Genomic DNA, 20,874 nt, shown 5'->3' with positions numbered 1-20,874 from the left:
TAGCCATTCACAGCTTTGTTTTGACACTCAGTGATACATGCTACATGGAGTTTTTGGATCGAAAAGAGGTAAGAACACTATAATATATTGTTAAAATCACGGCGTCTTTAATTATGCTCTTGCATGCTCTCACCTCCAGTTAGGGTTTTGCTGTTTAATTTTTTTTTTTTTTAAATGCCCTCCTGTTAAAAAAAATTCTTTCCCCCAGAAAATTGAGATTTTAAGCTTTCCAATGATGTATCACACATGCATATCGGACAATTTTGAAATCTGGCCAAATTGGGGGTCTCAGAGTGGAACTTCAAGTCACCTGAGTGTTTTCCGCCATATATTGAACAATTTGACATTTACGATGATCTGTCAGATCAGTGAGGACAGATCAATCTGGACATATCACACAACATAAAATAATCATTCAGGATAATCTGCAAAGATTTCTGATATGATTTTTACTCGGTGTGATTGCAAGCGGGTAAAATGCTCAAATCTGGCCCGATTGTTTGCATGTGTTCTGTGGTGCACCATCGGATAACCTGTAGGATAATCTCGCAGCGATGTGATCTTTGCGTACTGTAATGATGGGGCCTAAAATGTACAAATACGACCTATTTTTTGGAACAGTGTGTACATATCCAGTAAGATTAAGCTATTCTAACATAGGGTGACCGAACGTCCTCTTTTGCCAGGACATGTCCACTTTTCATATCCTGTACGGGATATGAAAATGTCCGTTTTTCATTATTTTTCATGGGACCAATTAGCATGTGTTGAAATTGACTGAAGCTTTCCACAGAATACTACGTTACTGTGCTGTCTATGACGTGTTCCCAGAGAGTTAAGACTTTTATTCCGATCAATACGTATATTATCAAATACTCATGTACCCAAAAGAGTAATTAAGTCGAAAATACCTTTATTCTACTTTGGATACAAATTTGCGCATGCGCGCGCAGTCACAGACTGGCTTTATCATGGCGTCAACTGTCAATTCTCATTCAACAAACAAACCCTCGTCACGACAGGAGCTCACAGGCTATCGGTATGTACACTTGCTAAACTTAGTTTTTGGCAACTGTTGATTTCTTTTGGAGCTTTGTACTGGTGTGATCTGTAAAATCCCGTTTGGTGTCGCATCGTTGTGCTGCCGATTATTGTAAACCTTTATTGATATGTTTGTTGGTAGCTGTCAGTGAGCTAAGCCGCGCTAGGCATTATGAGAATGAAGTTTTGAACCGATGCGTTTGGAAACATACTGGTTGAATCGTTCGTCTGTTTATTTCGATCATTGTTTGCATGCAATTTAGAACATTGAATGAGAATAACAATTGAGCAGGAATAACAATTTGTAAACGACAATTGTCGTGATAGAAATTTATAAAAATGTTGGCACATACCCCGACGGAGGAGGCACACTTTAAAGTATATTAAATTGATATAGGCGTCTTTGAGTGAACTTTGAGTTAAATTCAGGTATCTCGAGGCCGGAACGAGTGTCCTCTTTTTTGGAAATCAGAACATGGTCATGCTATTCTAACAGACCGCACAACACAAACTAATCGCTAAATTCTTGGCTAACTTTGATCGGAGCGGGAAATTATGCTCATACTTTAGTTGATTAAGAATATGTGTGTACCCTACATTAGCTCTTACACTGCATAATCTCAATTTGGCTGCAAGAGCCTCAGATGAGTCTTGTTCTGTCTAATCCTTTCTATTCTGCATGTTTTCTCAAAGCTTCTGGTACCGCGTAGTGGAAATGTGACGTGATATTTCCTGTTGTTGAAGTTTACGCTAGTCACTACCCCGCCGTGGTTGATCGTCTTCATTTCTCCAGTGCGCTACCGGCAGCCGCAGCCCTCCACCACCATGTCCTGGTAGTTCTTCAGCACTACACGGTCCTGGGGATCCAGGTAGAGCAGGGCGATGGGGCTGAGTGAAGTGGGCACACAGCAAGCCCGCGGCACGGCCCCGTTGACCGAGTTGACCAGCGTCTGCACCATGGCGTGGCTGGAGGAATTCATGTGGTCAGCCAGGGGGAAACGGCACTCGCCCAGGCAGAAGAAGGCGTCGTACCCGCTGGGCGCGATGATCCACTTGTGCCAACCCACGTCATTAAAATCCACGTAGAGGGGATGGCGGCGGCAGCGGTTGCGAGAAAGGCGCTTGAGCTTGGCAGCGCGACCACCATTTCGTTTCACCCTGCCCGTTTGCTCCCCCAAACTCGGCGTTTTATACGTTTTAACTCGGCGCCGCTTTTGGTCTCTATTCCTGGGCATGCTGCTCAGGTTCCTCCTGCTGTGTTTTACTAACGGCTCTCCACGTCCGTCGTGACTATATGTGACCAGGAGGGGCCTTTCCTGGGCCCAGATTTTCTCATCCTGCCCAACAGACCTGCACACCCTCAAATGGCCTCCCTTGTGTCCCTCCCCCTCCCCTTGACCGGTACTGTTCTCCGGCACCACCTCCAAGAGGAAGCCCAGGTGGTCATCTCCGTTCAGTGCCAAATCAAAGAGTTCTGCGTTCAGGCTGAATGCTTCCCAAAGGCCACCAGATGGATGATTTTGGGGCTCAGCGACAAGGAGTCTCGTTCCTAGCAGTGTAGGACGGGTGTCTTCTCCGCGCCCAGAGAGGTACAGGTTCAATCTGTGGGGTCCAGCACTGAGGGAAGTGGTCCTGGCAGTGCGCAGGAGGCGGAGCTCAGCCGAGAGCACCTTCTCATCCAAGGGGATGGAGGATATGTTGAAGGAGATGTGTGCCCATTTGTGGTCCTCCGCCGTAAGAGGCTCTACGAGAACAACAACGCTTGTTTAAAATTACAAGGAAAAAACTGATTTACTGCATTGTCATCCACAGAAACCAATAATAAATGCAAAAGTAGTCTACGTACATACAGTGGGACAAATAAGTATTTAGTCAATCACTAACTGTGCAAGTTCTACCACTTGAAAATATTAGAGAGGCCTGTAAGTGTCAACATGGGTAAACCTTAACCATGAGAGACAGAATGTGGAAACCCCCCCCCCCCCAAATCACATTGTTTGATTTTTAAAGAATTTATTTGCAAATCAGGGTGGAAAATAAGTATTTGGTTAATACCAAAAGTTCATCTCAATACTTTGTTATGTAAACTTTGTTGGCAGTAACGGAAGCCAAACGTTTTCTGTAACTCTTCACAAGCTTTTCGCGCACTATTGCTGTTATTTTGGCCCATTCCTCCATGTAGATCTCCTCTAGAGCATTGATGTTTTGGGGCTGTCGTTGGGCAACACGGACTTTCAACTCTCTCCACAGATTTTCTATGGGGTTGAGATCTGGAAACTGGCAAGGCCACTACAGGACCTTGAAATGAAATGCTTCTTACGAAGCCACTCCTTTGTTGCCCTGGCTGTGTGTTTAGGATCATTGTCATGCTGAAAGATCCACTCACGTCTCATCTTAAATTCCCTTGCTGATGGAAGGAGATTTTCACTCAAAATCTCCCGATACATGGCCCCATTCATTCTTTTCTTTACACAGATCAGTCGTCCTGGTCCCTTTGCAGAAAAACAGCCCCAAAGCAAGATGTTTCCACCCCCATGCTTCACAGTGGGTATAGTGTTCTTCGGATGCAATTCAGTTTTCTTTCTCCTCCAAACACGAGAACCTGTGTTTCTACCAAAAAGTTGTATTTTGGTTTCATCTGACCATAACACACTCTCCCAGTCCTCTTCTGAATCATCCAAATGCTCTCTAGCGAACCGCAGACAGGCCTGGACGTGTACTGGCTTCATCAGGGGGATACGTCTGGCAGTGCAGGATTTGAGTTCCTGACGGCGCATTGTGTTACTGATAGTAGCCTTTGTTACTGAGGTCCCAGCTCTCTGTAGGTCATTCACTAGGTTCCCCCGTGTGGTTCTGGGATTTTTGCTCCCCGTTCTTGTTATCATTTTGACACCACGGGGTGAGCATGTAGCCCCAGATCGAGAGAGATTAGCAGTGGCCTTGTATGTCTTCCATTTTCTAATAATTGCTCCCACAGTTGATGTCTTTACACCAAACGTTTTACCTATTGCAGATTCAGTCTTCCCAGCCTGGTGCAGGTCTACAATTTTGTCTCTGGTGTCCTTCGACAGCTGTTTGGTCTTGGCCATAGTGGAGTATGGAGTGTGACAGACTGAGGTTGTGGACAGGTGTCTTTTATACTGATAATGAGTTAAAACAGGTGCTATTAATACAGGCAACGAATGGAGCCTTGTTAGACCTCGTTAGAAGAAGTTAGACCTCTTTGACAGCCAGAAATCTTGCTTGTTTGTAGGTGATCAAATACTTATTTTTCACTCTAATTTGGAAATAAATTCTTTAAAAATCAAACAATCTGATTTTCTGTTTTTTTTTTTTCCACATTCTGTCTCTCATGGTTGAGGTTTACCCTTGTTGACAATTACAGGCCTCTCTAATCTTTTCAAGGAGGAGAACTTGCACAATTGGCGGTTGACTAAATACTTATTTGCCCCACTGTACATGTAGCACATTCACTTACTATTATCATTTAAATGATATGGGCCAGACTCAGCGCATATATGAGCGTGTGTATATACACGTACTGGAGCAACCCATCTAATCTACTGTGCGCGTGCTCAAACAGTATGCCATGTTGTGTTAAATGAGACTTGTCAAAGATAACTGCACCAGTCATAAAGTACATTTGGACATCACTATAGGCCGATAAGAGAGTATACAAACAAAACAATTGGGGCATTCTAAAGGTCTTTTTCTTGCACTCATTTTAATGCTAAGGTGAGCTCACATCGTGAAGCGTCGGTCTTACCACTGTGGTGAAAGCTGCGTATGGTGTTGGCCTGCTGCACGTGCTGGCTGGGGAATCTGAAGGAGGGGTCCTCTAGCAGGTGGTACTGCTGCTGGTGGAAGCGATAAAGATCCATGAGGTACTGAGGAACCGCCACGCCAGGCTGAGGGTTGGGTTGCGACTGCAGACCCAGGCGACTGAGTAGCAGACTCTGGATTGTCTGAGCCAGGGACTCGGTCCGGGAGGGTTCTGAGTTGGCGGGCTGCACGCCGGTTAGCCCACCATTGTCAACCTCGCCGGTGTTACCCTGACCACTGGACGAGGCTTGGGGTAGCAGCAGGACCATGAGGAGCAGGATGTTAGCAGGGAGCATGGTGGACCTAACAGGAGGAGCATGTTTAAACAAGAAACATTATTTCTTTAAATTACTATCATGAAAAAACTTAAGCAAGCATATCACACCTAACCTTGGCATATATGCCTGGATAAGTCTATACATCTGGCCAGGCATTTCTGGATTTTTCGTGAAAAAGTTCAACCAAAAATAATGACTTAAAAAAACAGTTAAGTGACATTTAACACCTTCGAGAAGGTAAGTGAAATAATTATCAAATGAAATTATGGTTGCAAAAGTGTGCACACCCCTTATACCAGTATCTGGGATGTGGTTGTGTTGACCAGTCACATCATTTAAAATGTCTCTCATGAACCCCAATAAAGTTCAGATGTTGTAGTAGACTTTTCCTGACATTCACATTGACTACCGCCCAGTTGAAGCTGATGAAAAACAGCCTCAAAACATGATGTTGCCCCCACACTCAATTGTTTTTTTGGGCGGTGACCAGTGTTGTGTTTGCGTCGATATACTGTAACTTTTATGACTATTACCGGCTACAAAGTTTAACCACTGCTTCTTTCGGCCGGAACACATTTTCCCACGTTTTCTCGAGTTTTTTTTTCAAATAATAAAACCAAGTTGACATTTTTAGACAATATTCCAAAATATACTGTATGTATGAAAAATGTAAACACATGGAAGTCCATCTTCAAACAAAAATCCAAGGATGACTGCATGCATCTTGTCAACCCCCCCCCCCCCCAAAAAAAAGATGGGTGCCAGCATTTAAAAAAAAAAAAAAAAAAGTGAAAACTGAAAAATGCATGTAAAATTGGTAGAGATTTGGTAAATTGCAATGGTAATTTAAATTGAATAAATCATAAATACATACATATTTAAATACATACAAATAAGTTGTATGTAATTAAATGGTAAATTTTACAGATTTATTTATCGATAGTAAAAAATTGATGTTATTTTTTAGTACTGTGATCAATATGTAACCATGCTTTATGGTGATGTTTGTTTGTTTGTTTGAACATGTTTGATTTTGTTATATTATTATATTCAATACATAATTACCAATAATCAGTAACAACAATAATGAAATATAAGGAAAAAGAAAACAAAACAAGTATTCGAAGAGGAGTGAGAAGAAGTAAAACTTATTTACTCCTACCCCTTGTCCTTCGGTTCTGACGTATAAGTTCCCATCCATACATTTAAACATGTACATTCTTATTAAACACATATACAATCCCAATATATAACTCTATATGTTACCTATACACAGTATGTGTCATAATTTTCACAAAACACCTAGTTATTATCCACATCTCCCTCATCGTCATATTTTTTGAAAATCATACCTTTAAACAGTTTCTTAAACTGACCCATATTTGTAGATTCTTTTAAATCCACACTAAATTTCTTCACTCGTCGCACCCCACATACTGATAAGCAAAAACTTTTTCTTGTTGTGCAATATCTGGATTCTTTGAAGTCCCAATATCCCCGTAAATTGTAACACTTTTCATTGTTTGTAAACAACTGCCGAATATTCTGAGGTAATACATTTTTTCTACATTATTTGTGCTGTTTGGTATTGTACGATATCAGGAAACTTAGAAAAAAATACATAATGTGTTTGTATGATCCCGATAACTAGCTTTGTGAATAATCCATAATGCCCTTTTCTGTAGTACATCTGATGAATATAGCAGTTTTGTAATTATTGCCCCAAACCTCGAAATCTCGCACCTATTCTCTTTCTTCCCTCTTTCTAACCAGAATTTGAACTCACACCATTAGCTTAGCAGACTAACGTGCTAACTACTGCGCTACTGTTGACCGGTTGGCTGGTGCTTTGCATGTAGAAGGTTAGGAAAACATTACTCCCTGAGAAGCTAACAAAGTGCACTGGTGGCTAAAGCTAAAGTGTGCTATCGGCTCGGCAGTCAGCATGCCTGACTTCCACAGTGTAGATTCAAACTTCAGTTGGTTACGTACAGTGGGGCAAATAATTATTTAGTCAACCACCAATTGTGCAAGTTCTCCTACTTGAAAAGATTAGAGAGGCATATAATTGTCAACATGGGTAAACCTCAACCATGAGAGACAGAAAGTTAAAAAAAAAAAACAGAAAATCACATTGTTTGATTTTTAAAGAATTAATTTCCAAATTAGAGTGAAAAATAAGTATTTGGTCACCCACAAACAAGCACGATTTCTGGCTGTCAAAGGGGTCTAACTTCTTCTAACGAGGTGTAACGAGGCGCCACTCGTTACCTGTATTAATTGGACCTGTTTTAACTCATTATCGGTATAAAAGACACCTGTCCACAACTTCAGTCAGTCACACTCCAAACTCCACTATGGCCAAGACCAAAGAGCTGTCAAAGGACACCAGAGACAAAATTGTAGACCTGCACCAGGCTGCGAAGACTGAATCTGCAACAGGTAAAACACTTGGTGTAAAGAAATCAACTGTGGGAGCAATTGTTAGAAAATGGAAGACATACAAGACCACTGATAATCTACCTCGATCTGGGGCTCCGTGCAAGATCTCACCACGTGGCGTCAAAATGATAGCAAGAACGGTGAGCAAAAATCCCAGAACCACACGGGGGGACCTAGTGAATGACCTACAGAGAGCTGGGACCACAGTAACAAAGGCTACTATCAGTAACACAATGCGCCGCCAGGGACTCAAATCCTGCACTGCCAGACGTGTCCCCCTGCTGAAGAAAGTACACGTCCAGGCCCGTCTGCGGTTCGCTAGAGAGCATTTGGATGATCCAGAAGAGGACTGGGAGAATGTGTTATGGTCAGATGAAACCAAAATAGAACTTTTTGGTAGAAACACCTGTTGTCGTGTTTGGAGGAGAAAGAATACTGGATTGCATCCGAAGAACACCATACCCACTGTGAAGCATGGGGTGGAAACATCATGCTTTGGGGCTGTTTTTCTGCAAAGGGACCAGGACGACTGATCTGTGTAAAGAAAAGAATAAATGTGGCCATGTATCGAGAGATTTTGAGTGAAAATCTCCTTCCATCAGCAAGAGCATTGAAGATGAAACGTGGCTGGGTCTTTCAGCATGACAATGATGCCAAACACACAGCCAGGGCAAAAAAGGAGTGGCTTCGCGAGAAGCATTTCAAGGTCCTGGAGGGGTCTAGCCAGTCTCCAGATCTCAACCCCATAGAAAATCTGTGGAGGGAGTTGAAAATCCGTGTTGCCAAACGACAGTCCCAAAACATCACTGCTCTAGAGGAGATCTGCATGGAGGAATGGGCTAAAATACCAGCAACAATGTGTGAAAAGCTTGTGATGAGTTACAGAAAACGTTTGGCCTCCATTATTGCCAACAAAGGGTACATAACAAAGTATTGAGATGAACTTTTGGTATTGACCAAATACTTATTTTCCACCATGATTTGCAAATAAATTCTTTAAAAACCAAACAATGTGATTTTCTGTTTTTTGTTTTCCACATTCCGTCTCTCATGGTTGAGGTTTACCCATGTTGACAATTACAGGCCTCTCTAATATTTTCAAGTGGGAGAACTTGCGCAATTAGTGGTTGACTAAATTCTTATGTGCTCCACTGTATATGTACTATTTACAGTTGTTTGATTTCAATGAAATTGTTATTTTTATTGTTTGGTGCCGTTAATTTGACAGTAAACTTTTCAAAATTTCCCCATTAAAAAAAAAAAAAAAAGTATAATTCAGGCAACCAGTGTATTACCGGAAATTAATTTTTTCGACCTTTTTTTTTCTTAAGTATACTTAACACATTGGCTGTCATCGACATTGATGGATAAACCAGAATTACTCTGAAAAATGAACTGTTTTTGCTTTGACCACACAGTAACTTTGGCATATTACCACTCACAACACTTAAACTAAGGAAACAGATCAACAACCTTCCTACTGTTGTGACTGCTTTAAAGTTATTTCATAAACATATGTTACTGATAGTCGAAAATGAGCTTCCCTTCCCGCGTACTTTATGTTCTGTGTTTCAGTGCGGGAACATGACCACAAAATGGGAGGTCACACAATAACGACTAACCACATACCACCATGACGTAGATGTTAATAAGTCAACTGGTCATTAAAGACCTAACAGCCCACCTGAAGTGAAAATTGGGGTCAAATAAAAAAGTCACACCGAAGAGCTCTCATTTCTTTAAAGGAAAAACATATTTCCTTGGCTGCCCTCCTTTATCTCTTTACGAGACGCAGAATCGATTAACATCCAGATAAGCGAGGCGTTTATGGCCAGAGTCAACACATAATGATGCTATAATGGCCCGCTAATCTGGCCATACTTACAGAAAAGAGGTTAGAGCGAGGCTGCAGGTGTGACCGTATCTGTTTATGCTTTTATGCATACGTGATTGCGTACGCCGGGCCGTGGTTCAAAGGTCACGAGAAAAGCAGCGTGGGATTGTCTCGAACCATCCATTACAGTGCGATAACCGGCCCCACCCGGGGTAGTTTGTTTCACCTGAGGCGAAGGCAGAGCAAGACAATTACAGACGAGGTTCCACTCCCTGGTTAGTAAAAAGTGGAATGAGGACAAGCAGAGGAACATCACGTCTGTACTTTCCTCACCTACTAAAAGACTCAGAGGTTCAAAGGTTCACACAGCAGGTGCAGGGTACTTACAGTTTATACAAGGCAGACTTTGAGGTATAGAGTCAAAAATACAGTGACAAAAAATGCAATTCATGGAGACATTTGGGATGCTTCGCTCTCCTATGGGTTATTTCATGTGGATTTTCAGCCACTTTCTATTAATTTTGGGGCATTTTAGGGTCAGTTCCTTGTTAACTCATTGGCTGCCAAAGATGTCCAAAACCATTTTGACTGGGATGGGCAAATGAACGTTCGTTAATGACACTTAAAGATGAGCATTCGCAGCCAGCCCTCCCAGGAGTGTAGTTTTCATCAACGATGACGACAACGAAAATATTTCGTCAACGAACATTTGTTTTCATGGTGATGACGTCGCGGTGACGCGCTGAAAATGTGTCTTGGGAGACTAAAACATAACGAGATGGATGCCAGAACGAGATGAAAATTTGCCATAGTTTCCGTCAAAAATTCACAATGTGTTATATTTTCTTATTGTTTGTGTAGTTAGCACACATTAAGCAGTGTTTGGTCGTGTCACTCATGTGACGTGCTGCGCCTCCCCTACCGACCCCATCGCCCCCCACACACATGCTTAGCGTTGAGTAAGCCTGTGCCCATTTCAGGGACCTTTTATGTAACATGTGCCAGGTGCTGCTTGGTAAGTTTTGCTTTCTTATCTTGGCTAGATAGGCCATGTTGCTTTAGCATTTCCAGGTCTGTGCCGAGTGATCATCACACACTAAACTAACGTGTAGCATAGCATTCACGTTGGCATAGCGTTTGCGTTAGCATTTAGCACGGTGACTCGGTGTCTTCTTAAACTCTTGGAAAATATTTTACATACAGTTCGTGGCGTCCAGGGATGGGGCGCCGTTGGTAAAGCAGCACATGCTCAAAATTACGACAACATTTTCTCACATTTAGCGCCACACAGTGTTTAAAACGTGGTGTGAAATTTTTAGAGTCACTTTTTTTTTTTGCATATTTACAGCATTATATAGCAACTTAATATTTATTTTTAAATAAGAAGTTTTGGACCTGACTGTTTAAATCCAGAACTAAATATTTAATTTAAATCCTAAATTTATATCCTATATCCTAAATGCTAAATCTGGAAACGGTTGGAACTAAATATTTAGCTTAATATGCAAATTCACAAGACTTGAGACCGGAAGTAACAAAATAAAAGCTGGAGCACACAAAATACTCTTTAAATAGTTTTTCCTAAATATGTATTTTACCTATATATTGTTATTATCACAATGAGTCATGTCCAAGAGCAGACTGCCACCGTTGAGTAGGTTTTATTCATTTTCAAGCAACGTAAACAGACAGTCTGTGCTGCTCCGCCAGCTTTTATTTTGTTACGTCCGGCCTCCAGTCATGTGAATTTGCATATTAAGCTAAATATTTAGTTCCGACCATTTCCTGATTTAACATTTAGAATAGAGGATATAAGTTTAAGATTTAAATAAAATATTTAAAACTTCTTATTTAAAAATAAATATTTAAGTTGCTAAATAACGTTGTAAATGTGCAAAAAAAAAAGTGACTAAAAATTTCACACCATTTTAAACACTGTGTAGTGCTAAATGTGAGAAAATGTTGTCGTAATTTTGAGCATGTACTGCTTTACAAACAGCGCCCCATATCCAGGAGAGTAATTAATTGCAAATAATGCTCTATTTTCCTGCTGAGTGTGTATTATTATCATGAAAATGGTGATGTCCTTGTAGACCAGGGGTGCTCAATGTTTTTTGCTCCAAGATCTACTTTTAAATGAGACAACCTCCCGCGATCTACCTTACGAGAGGAGGGTGAACTAAAAAAAGAAAAAAATTTAAATGTACAGTTACAGTAATTACGCTTTGTGAGCAACATATGAGGCTATGTTGCTCACAAAACACAAATAACTGTATACATTTTAAAAAATATAAATAAAAATGGACGGTAAATTATGTTTGCTCACATAACATAATTAACTATGTACATTTAAAAAAAAAAAAATAAATTTTTTTTTTTTTTTTTGATGCCGCGAGCTACCCACACTAGCGTTGCGATCGGCTGGTCGATCGCGATCGACGTAATGGGCACCCGTTGTAGACTCTACAGTTATGTGCTCGTCTGTCATGTTTATTCGAAATTGTTGGAAACGTATTTATTTATTCATTGACTATAACTACTGAAGTTTATAGGGAAAAACATTTTGAGAGTTGTCGACCAAAACGAGATGAAATTTGTCTGAGTTTTCATTGACTAAACTAGACAAAGACGAACACATTTTGAAATTACTAAAACGTGACTAAGACTAATAAGTATTCCCGTCCAAAAGACTAAGACTACGACGAAAATGACGGTAGGGACATAACACTACCAACTTTTCAGGATGCTCAAACTGTCCCCACCAACTTTTAAGCAACCTTATTTGCATTATATGATGAATTCAGTTATATAACTAATTTAGATCATCTTCCCATATGTTGTACGGATAGAATTGAACCTACCCTTATTAAGTGAATTATTTTCATTATGTTCAGACTTACATTTACCCCTTTTCACTTGCTAAATGTGCAAGTCCATTTTTGTTCCTCAAACGCACGTTTGATTAGCTGATGACTTGACCCCCCCCCCACCTGCTTACACATGCACGCACTCACAGCCCTGACAGAAATACAATGCAAAACAATAATTACAACAAATACAATAATGTAAAAAGATGTCAATCATGTGGAGGTGGGGAACACACCACAAAGTTTGCTACTGAAAATCTGACCTGCATCAGAGTTAGCATAACATGAAACTGTGTGAATTTGCTAACGTGCAAAAATCGAGTAGGAAGCTGCTTAGAGATAAGTGTCCTCGTATATGTGTTTTGTACGTTAACGTTAATTAAACTGCGAAAAATGTAGTGATTTGAGGTTAACCCCCTTCTCCCTGATTTGTATTTTTTATTTTATTTATGTGATCTTAAAGCAGCCCAAAGTAGCGTTCATTTTCTTGTTGAGTTTGGCTGTGCTTTGGACAAAAGCAGTAGTGTTTTACCTGAAAGAAGGCTCCCTTTTTTTTTTCTTAGAATAAGCAGTTTGTTCAGTTGTATTTAATTTCTTTGTTTAGACATACAATGTTGAGTGGTCTTAAAACAAATGTTTTTTTTTTTTCATTCCTTGATAGAGATTATTAGGGCCCGAGCACTAACATGGTGCGAAGGCCCTATTGTTCTGCAAAGGATTATTATTATTCTTTCATGGCAAATGAAAATGGCCCATTTGGAGGTCTTAACATGCTCAAAAACTCACCAAAATTTGCACAAACATGTGGATTCGATTTGCGAAAATTTCAATAATTTGGCAACGTTGTGAGAAAATGTCAAAAAATGGCTCAGTGGCGCCCCCTGTATTTTTTTTAAAGGCCTCTCCATTTAGGTTTTTTCAATGTAGAGCGATGAAATTTAGGGAGTCGATACCTTGGGCCAAAATGCTTCAAAAAGTCTCTTGCACCCATATTCCAAACCCAACAGGAAATCGGGTATTTTGGATTGAATATTGAAAAACATGCCTTTTTTGTCGAAAACCAGGGTGCACGTTTGAGACCATTGCGCCGAGGCAGTTGGATCCTCCTCAAAATTGGTGAGACTCTTCATTAGACATATGAGATGTTAAGTTATCAAAATGGTGAGGTTTCATTCACAGGCCTGACCTGGGCGGAGTACCATCTTATTTGGGGATTAGGGTTTGGGTTTAGGGTTAGGGCTTCGTCAGGGCAAACGAAAATGGCCAATTTGAAGTTCTGAACATGCTCGAAAATTCACTAAAATTTACACATATCAAAAGGGTGAGTTTTCATTCACGGGCTGACCTGTGCGTGGCGTTTTTTGTTTTTTTTTTGGTGTTAGGGTTAGGGTTTAGGGTTAGGGTTTAGGGTTCACACTCTGCTACTTCTTCTGTGGGAGAAATAAAATACTATGTACTTTTCAATGACATCTATTAGGGATAAAACTACTTCTTCTGTGGGAGAAAAAATACTATGTACTTTTCAATGAAATATATTAGGGATAAATTGGTTCATCTGATGACAGCAGTGAAGAACTGCTTTGACTCATTAAGGCTGTTGCTTCACACTCTGCTAGGAGAAAAAAACGATACAATGTATTTTTAATCGTGCCAAAGTCGATGGGGTGCCAAAGTTGGACATTTTTTTGACAAAACACCAAATTCAGAAAATGACTAATAACTCCCCCATACAACGTTCAATCTTTTTCATATTTGGCATGTACGTGATGTATCCCAGCCTGAACTCGACTTCATTGAAATATCAACCATTAGGCCTGGCGCCTCCTGCTGGGAACAGGAAATGGCTTTTTTTACGAGACCGACTCCTCCTCGAAGGGAAAAAAACCTAATGACCCCCCAAAAAATCACCAAAAAGAAATTGGAGAAATCAACACAGGACTCCCGAGGGCCAGTTGAGTCCTGCTTGCAGGGCTAGTTAACAAGTTTATTTTTTTATGTGTATTGTAATGTAATGTAATTTAGGTTTTGTTCAAATATTGAAAATTTAAATGTGCTAACAAAATCCACACATTTATTCTGGAAGTTTTCAAAATGTTTCTTTAGTAGTTTAAAAAATGTTTAAATCAAACGGTGTATCACCTGAACTAATACATATGAAAGTTGGTATAGTACTATGTATGTAGTATGTACAGTGCCTTGCAAAAGTATTCGGCCCCCTTGAACCTTGCAACCTTTCGCCACATTTCAGGCTTCAAACATAAAGATATAAAATTTTAATTTTTTGTCAAGAATCAACAACAAGTGGGACACAATCGTGAAGTGGAACAAAATTTATTGGATAATTTAAACTTTTTTAACAAATAAAAAACTGAAAAGTGGGGCGTGCAATATTATTCGGCACCCTTGCGTTAATACTTTGTAGCGCCACCTTTTGCTCCAATTACAGCTGCATGTCGCTTGGGGTATGTTTCTATCAGTTTTTCACATCGAGAGACTGACATTCTTGCCCATTCTTCCTTGCAAAACAGCTCGAGCTCAGTGAGGTTCGATGGAGAGTGTTTGTGAACAGCAGTCTTCAGCTCTTTCCACAGATTCTCGATTGGATTCAGGTCTGGACTTTGACTTGGCCATTCTAACACCTGGATACGTTTATTTTTGAACCATTCCATTGTAGATTTGGCTTTATGTTTTGGATCATTGTCCTGTTGGAAGATAAATCTCCGTCCCAGTCTCAGGTCTTGTGCAGATACCAACAGGTTTTCTTCCAGAATGTTCCTGTATTTGGCTGCATCCATCTTCCCGTCAATTTTAACCATCTTCCCTGTCCCTGCTAAAGAAAAGCAGGCCCAAACCATGATGCTGCCACCACCATGTTTGACAGTGGGGATGGTGTGTTCAGGGTTATGAGCTGTGTTGCTTTTACACCAAACATATCGTTTTGCATTGTGGACAAAAAGTTCAATTTGGGTTTCATCTGACCAGAGCACCTTCTTCCACATGTTTGGTGTGTCTCCCAGGTGGCTTGTGGCAAACTTTAAACGAGACTTTTTATGGATATCTTTGAGAAATGGCTTTCTTCTTGCTACTCTTCCATAAAGGCCAGATTTGTGCAGTGTACGACTGATTGTTGTCCTATGGACAGACTCTCCCACCTCAGCTGTAGATCTCTGCAGTTCATCCAGAGTGATCATTGGCCTCTTGGCTGCATCTCTGATCAGTTTTCTCCTTGTTTGAGAAGAAAGTTTGGAAGGACGGCCGGGTCTTGGTAGATTTGCAGTAGTCTGATGCTCCTTCCATTTCAATATGATGGCTTGCACAGTGCTCCTTGAGATGTTTAAAGCTTGTGAAATCTTTTTGTATCCAAATCCGGCTTTAAACTTCTACACAACAGTATCTCAGACCTGCCTGGTGTGTTCCTTGGTTTTCATAATGCTCTCTGCACTTTAAACAGAACCCTGAGACTATCACAGAGCAGGTGCATTTATACGGAGACTTGATTACACACAGGTGGATTCTATTTATCATCATCGGTCATTTAGGACAACATTGGATCATTCAGAGATCTTCACTGAACTTCTGGAGTGAGTTTGCTGCACTGAAAGTAAAGGGGCCGAATAATATTGCACGCCCCACTTTTCAGTTTTTTATTTGTTAAAAAAGTTTAAATTATCCAATAAATGTTGTTCCACTTCACGATTGTGTCCCACTTGTTGTTGATTCTTGACAAAAAAATTAAATTTCATATCTTTATGTTTGAAGCCTGAAATGTGGCATAAGGTTGCAAGATTCAAGGGGGCCGAATACTTTTGCAAGGCACTGTAAATCAATACAGATTTATTTTGCATTGATTATTTAGCCTACCAATTAATTAGGTTCATATTTGTGAGAAATGTAGCCCTGACACCTGTTCACCCAATCTGTTTGGTCTTATTAATGTCCCATCCCCAGCAGGTCATGCTGTTATATGGTCCCCACCAATGTTGAGACTAAAACTAAGCCCTTGTGTTATAGGGAATTTTGGCATGAATTTTGCCTTTCGTGTCATTGATTTCTAACACTGTTTTGTAGATCTCCAAAGCAGATTAGACTTTACCCTATGGTTTCCATTGGCTCCACCCACCACTATGTTGAAATTTTAATAATGACCTACCACTACCCCATGACTAAAATGGTTTTGATAATTGTATTTGCTGCCTAACATTCCTGTGGGATTAAGAGAAAAAATAGCATGATGAATGTTTTCGGACTGAGGTGGGATGAAGGTTTTAAGGTCGTGTCCACCACAAGACATATTGCATGTGACCTGACCTCCCCAAGCAGCAGACAGTGCGGTGATAAACTCTCATCCTCTCTTTTTATCTGTTTATTTCAACATGCCATTTCCCCTTCCTCCTTCACTACAAACATGTCCCTTTTACCTCAATGGAGTCTTTTTCACCCTCCATTTTATTCTATTTTTCCAAAGCCTTATATGAATGGTGTTTTTGCGGAAGAGTACGGCACACAGACGGCCCCCGAGTGTCACCACAGCTGGCTGATTTATCCGCCGCCGCTGTCTTCATGTTACGCCTGGTCCTCAACTTTCCCTTCCTGTTGCTCTTCCCGTGTTCTTTTCCCAAATTCCTCCTCGCTCCCTCTCTCGTACTCTTTCTGAGTATTTAGTCTCCTCCCTAGCTTGCTCTCTGTTGCACTCTTGAACATTTTGCAAGAAAACACAAGAGTCACCTCCTTCAAATTGAGTTTCAGATGAATAGTGGTTAAAATCATGGTTTTATTCCAATTTTGATGTATGGGGAACACCTTCGTTGCACTCAACAACTTTCCTGATCTCTCAGTGCAAAACTGGGCTTGGCCACGCCCATGACACCAGGCTCCACCCCCTACTCAAAACATTCCAACGTTTAATTGAGAGGTGGATAGAAAATTCAGAATACATGTAATGTTTTGTCTGGTAGCTACTGCAGCTGCATTTTAGAGGGATAAGTAAATTTTAGTCTTTTGTGAATTTGGATTTAGACCACCATTACACTACTATTTTTATCAATCCCAGTTTGTTTCTTTCCTACAGATGGAACGCATAATCCAAAGAGTTTAAATGTTTTTCCATCTTTCATGAATTTATTATTAGATTAAACCCGCACGATTATTTTTTTTCTAAATTTTTTCTTCCTCTTTTTTTTAGAAGAAACAAACAAAAAAGTAAATGTTATTTTCCATCTTTCATGTATTTTAGACTTAGACCACTATTTTCTTACTTTTTTTTTTCCTAACCCACTTTGTTTCTTTTCTTCAGATGGATGCAACAGACAAAAAAGTAAATGTTATTTTCCCTCCTTAAGAAACTTTGGACTTAGTCCATTATTGCACTACTTTTTGTTACATATTCCAGTTTACTGTATTTCTTTGCTTAAGACGAAAAAAACAAAACAGTAAATTTTAAATCAGATTTAAGTTAAAAAAAAAATTATATTATATTATATTATATTATATTATATTTAGCGCTGTCAAATGATTAAAATTTTTAATCGAGTTAATTACAGCTTAAAAATTAATTAATCGTAATTAATTGCAATTCAAACCATCTATAAAAAATGCCATATTTTTCTGTAAATTATTGTTGGAATGGAAAGATAAAACACAAGACGGGTATATACATTCAACATACTGTACATAAGTACTGTATTTGTTGGCTAGAAAGACTTGTAATTCTTAAAAGATAAATATTAGTACAAGTTATAGAAATTTTATATTAAAACCCCTCTTTATGTTTTTGTTTTAATAAAATTTGTAAATTTTTCAAACAAAAACTAAACTAGTAGCTCGCCATTGTTGACGTCAATAATTATTGGCTCGTGGAAGGTGCCATAAAATCAGTCGCACCCAAGCGCCAGCAGAGGGCGACGAAACACCAAAACACAAGCAACAAATGGAATTGACACTGTCATTTTAATCTGTTTGAGCGGGGCATGTGCGTTAAATGCGTCAAATATTTGAACGTTAATAATTTAAAAAAATAATTACCGCCCGTTAACACGATAATTTTCACAGCCCTTATTATATTATATTATATTATATTATATTATATTATATTATATTATATTATATTATTTGGAACACTATTGCACAAACATGTTTCCTTTAATTGCAGTTTGTTGTTTAATAGCTGTCCATTCTATTTCAGCTGTAGATCAGTAGAAATGGATTGGACACTATACTAGACAATATACTAGTATATACATACGTATATGGTATACTAAACCCCACGTTGCTCCTGGTGCTGCATCACCAGTTGGTAGATGAGGATGCAGTGAGGATATATGTATATATATATACACATATACACAGTGAGGAGCAGAAGTATTTGCACTCCTTGTGATTTTGCAAGTTCACCCTTTTAGAAAAAACGTAGAGGTATGAAATTTCAATCATAGATCCATTTCCACTTATAGAGACATAATCTAAAAAAAGAATTTTTCAATAATTTATTTGTAATTTACTGGGGTTCATAAGCATTCCTGAGAAAATCAGTGCCAATATTTAGTGCAGAAGCCTTTGTTTGCAATTACAGAGGTCAGACACTTTCTGTAGGTCTTCACCAGGTGTTTATATTTGGAAACAACCATTCCTCCACACAAGGCAGAACCCTGATATGCTTTTTGCGCAACTTCGGATCGTAGTCATGTTGGGAGATCCAGCCATGACTCATCTTCAAGTCTCTGACTGAGGGAAGGAGGTTGTGGCTCAAAATCTGACGATACATTTCCCCGTTCAACCTCTGCTTTACACAGTGCCGAAAAGCAGCCCCAAAGCATGGGGTTTCCACTCCATACTTCACAGTAGGGATGGTGTTCTTGGGATTGTACTCATCCTTATTTTTCCTCCACGCACGACGAGTAAAGTTTGCACCAAAAAGTTCTACTTTGGTCTCATCTGACCACATGGCTTTCTCCCACGACCCCTCTGCATCATTCAGATGGTCCCCCGCAAACTTCAGACGGGCCTTCACATGTACTGGCTTCAGCAGGGGAACTTTCTGAGCAATGCATGATTTTAAACCATTGCACCGTAGTGTTTTCCTGAAAGTAGCCTTTGAAACTATGCATCTTGCTTTCTTAAGGTCATTGACCAGCTACTGCCGTACAGTTATAGGCTGAGCCCTCACTTTTCTCATCATGAGTAATGCCCCACGAGGAGAGATTTTACATGGAGCCCCAGTTCGAGGTAGATTATCAGTCATGTTTAGCCTTTTCCATTTTCTAACAATTGCTGCAACAGCTGATTTATTCTCACTTAGCTGCTTTCCAATTGTCCTCTAGCCTTTCCAACTTTGTAGAGCTCAACAATTTTTTCTCTGGTGTCTTTCAAAAGCTTTCTGGTCTTGCCATGCTAGCAGTTAGATTATGACTGACTGTGGGGTGCACAGGTGTGGAGCTAAAACGGGTGCTGGGTGGATAATCATGGTGTACAGCTGGACTTTTTTTTTTAAGGTAGACTCTTTGAGTGTCATACTTATAGTATTCTTAAAAAATTGTTCAATGTGATTTCTGGATTTTTTTTTTCAGATTATGTCTCTATGACTGGAAATGCATCTATGATTGAAATTTCAGACCTCTACCTATTTTCTAAGTGGGTGAACTTGCAAAATCACAGGGGGGCAAATGCTTCTGCTCCTCACAGAATATATGGCAGAAAACACAGACAAGACTTAAAAAAGCAGTTTCTACTCTAGCACTCCTTTTTAAAAGAAACTGCTGTATTTTAAGCCAAAACAACTGTTGTATTTGATAGAACAATATATCTATATGCTGACATAGCAGATTCATGGCGCAATAAGCCCCCGAACTATTTTTATTTTTCCGTTTACCCTGGAAACCGCTGTTTACAGACGTCGCGCAACCACTTTTGTTTCAACCTAGCCATAAAAAGAAGGTAAGAAATCATATTTATTATTCAAAATGTCTGTCATTTTTAGCTTAGAATCATTAATTGATATCTAATATTTAGTTACAAAAAAAAAAAAACGACTTTAAAAAATGATTCACTTGTATATTTTCAACTTTTAAACAAATTACGTCACAATGAAAAATTGGCGTCTATAAAAAAGTCACGGATATCTATCTCATAACTATCACTTAATTGTGTTTTTTTCGTTACTGTTGCATTTTCCCCAATGTTTTAGATGATAAATAATTGATCTAAACAAAGAAAAATTGGGAAAAAAAAACGTTCAAAAGGGTAAATATATGAAAAAGAACATCTCCACCACTCATTGATGTCTGCGATTTCTCCATCGCGACCCTTGTTATATTATCGTGTTTCACCCATAAAATCCTCCAAAAATCCAACTCTGGCCATTTACAGCTGTGTCTTGACACTCAGTGATACGTGCTACATGGAGTTTTTGGATCGAAACATGGTAAGTACGCGATAATATCTCGTAAAAGTCATGGCGTCTTTAATTCTGGTCTCGCGTACTCTCATCTCCAGTTAGGGTTTTGCTGTTCAATTTTTTATATTTTTTAAATGCCCTGCTGTTCCAAATTTTTCTTCCCCCAGAAAATTGAGATTTTTGATGTATCACACATTTTTT

At 39.6% G+C, this 20,874-nt stretch overlaps 1 protein-coding gene across 2 annotated transcripts in view; it reads right to left on the bottom strand.

The window, feature by feature from the left end:
• Window positions 1-337: 337 nt before the first annotated feature.
• bmp16 (bone morphogenetic protein 16) overlaps window positions 338-20,874 on the bottom strand; it is a 34,204-nt gene continuing 13,667 nt past the window's right edge. For both annotated transcript variants that reach the window (XM_057839774.1, XM_057839773.1), the window contains 2 exons: window positions 4,808-5,166; window positions 338-2,785 (listed from right to left, as the gene is read on the bottom strand). In XM_057839774.1, coding sequence (XP_057695757.1) covers window positions 1,839-2,785; window positions 4,808-5,159 — 1,299 coding nt within the window. In that variant the 5' untranslated portion in view covers window positions 5,160-5,166 and the 3' untranslated portion in view covers window positions 338-1,838. The remainder of the gene's footprint in view (window positions 2,786-4,807; window positions 5,167-20,874) is intronic.

Source organism: Corythoichthys intestinalis, chromosome 6 (assembly GCF_030265065.1).
Source record: "Corythoichthys intestinalis isolate RoL2023-P3 chromosome 6, ASM3026506v1, whole genome shotgun sequence".
In the NCBI taxonomy this organism is placed as follows: Eukaryota; Metazoa; Chordata; class Actinopteri; order Syngnathiformes; family Syngnathidae; genus Corythoichthys; species Corythoichthys intestinalis.
This window is presented reverse-complemented; position numbering and strand designations above follow the sequence as displayed.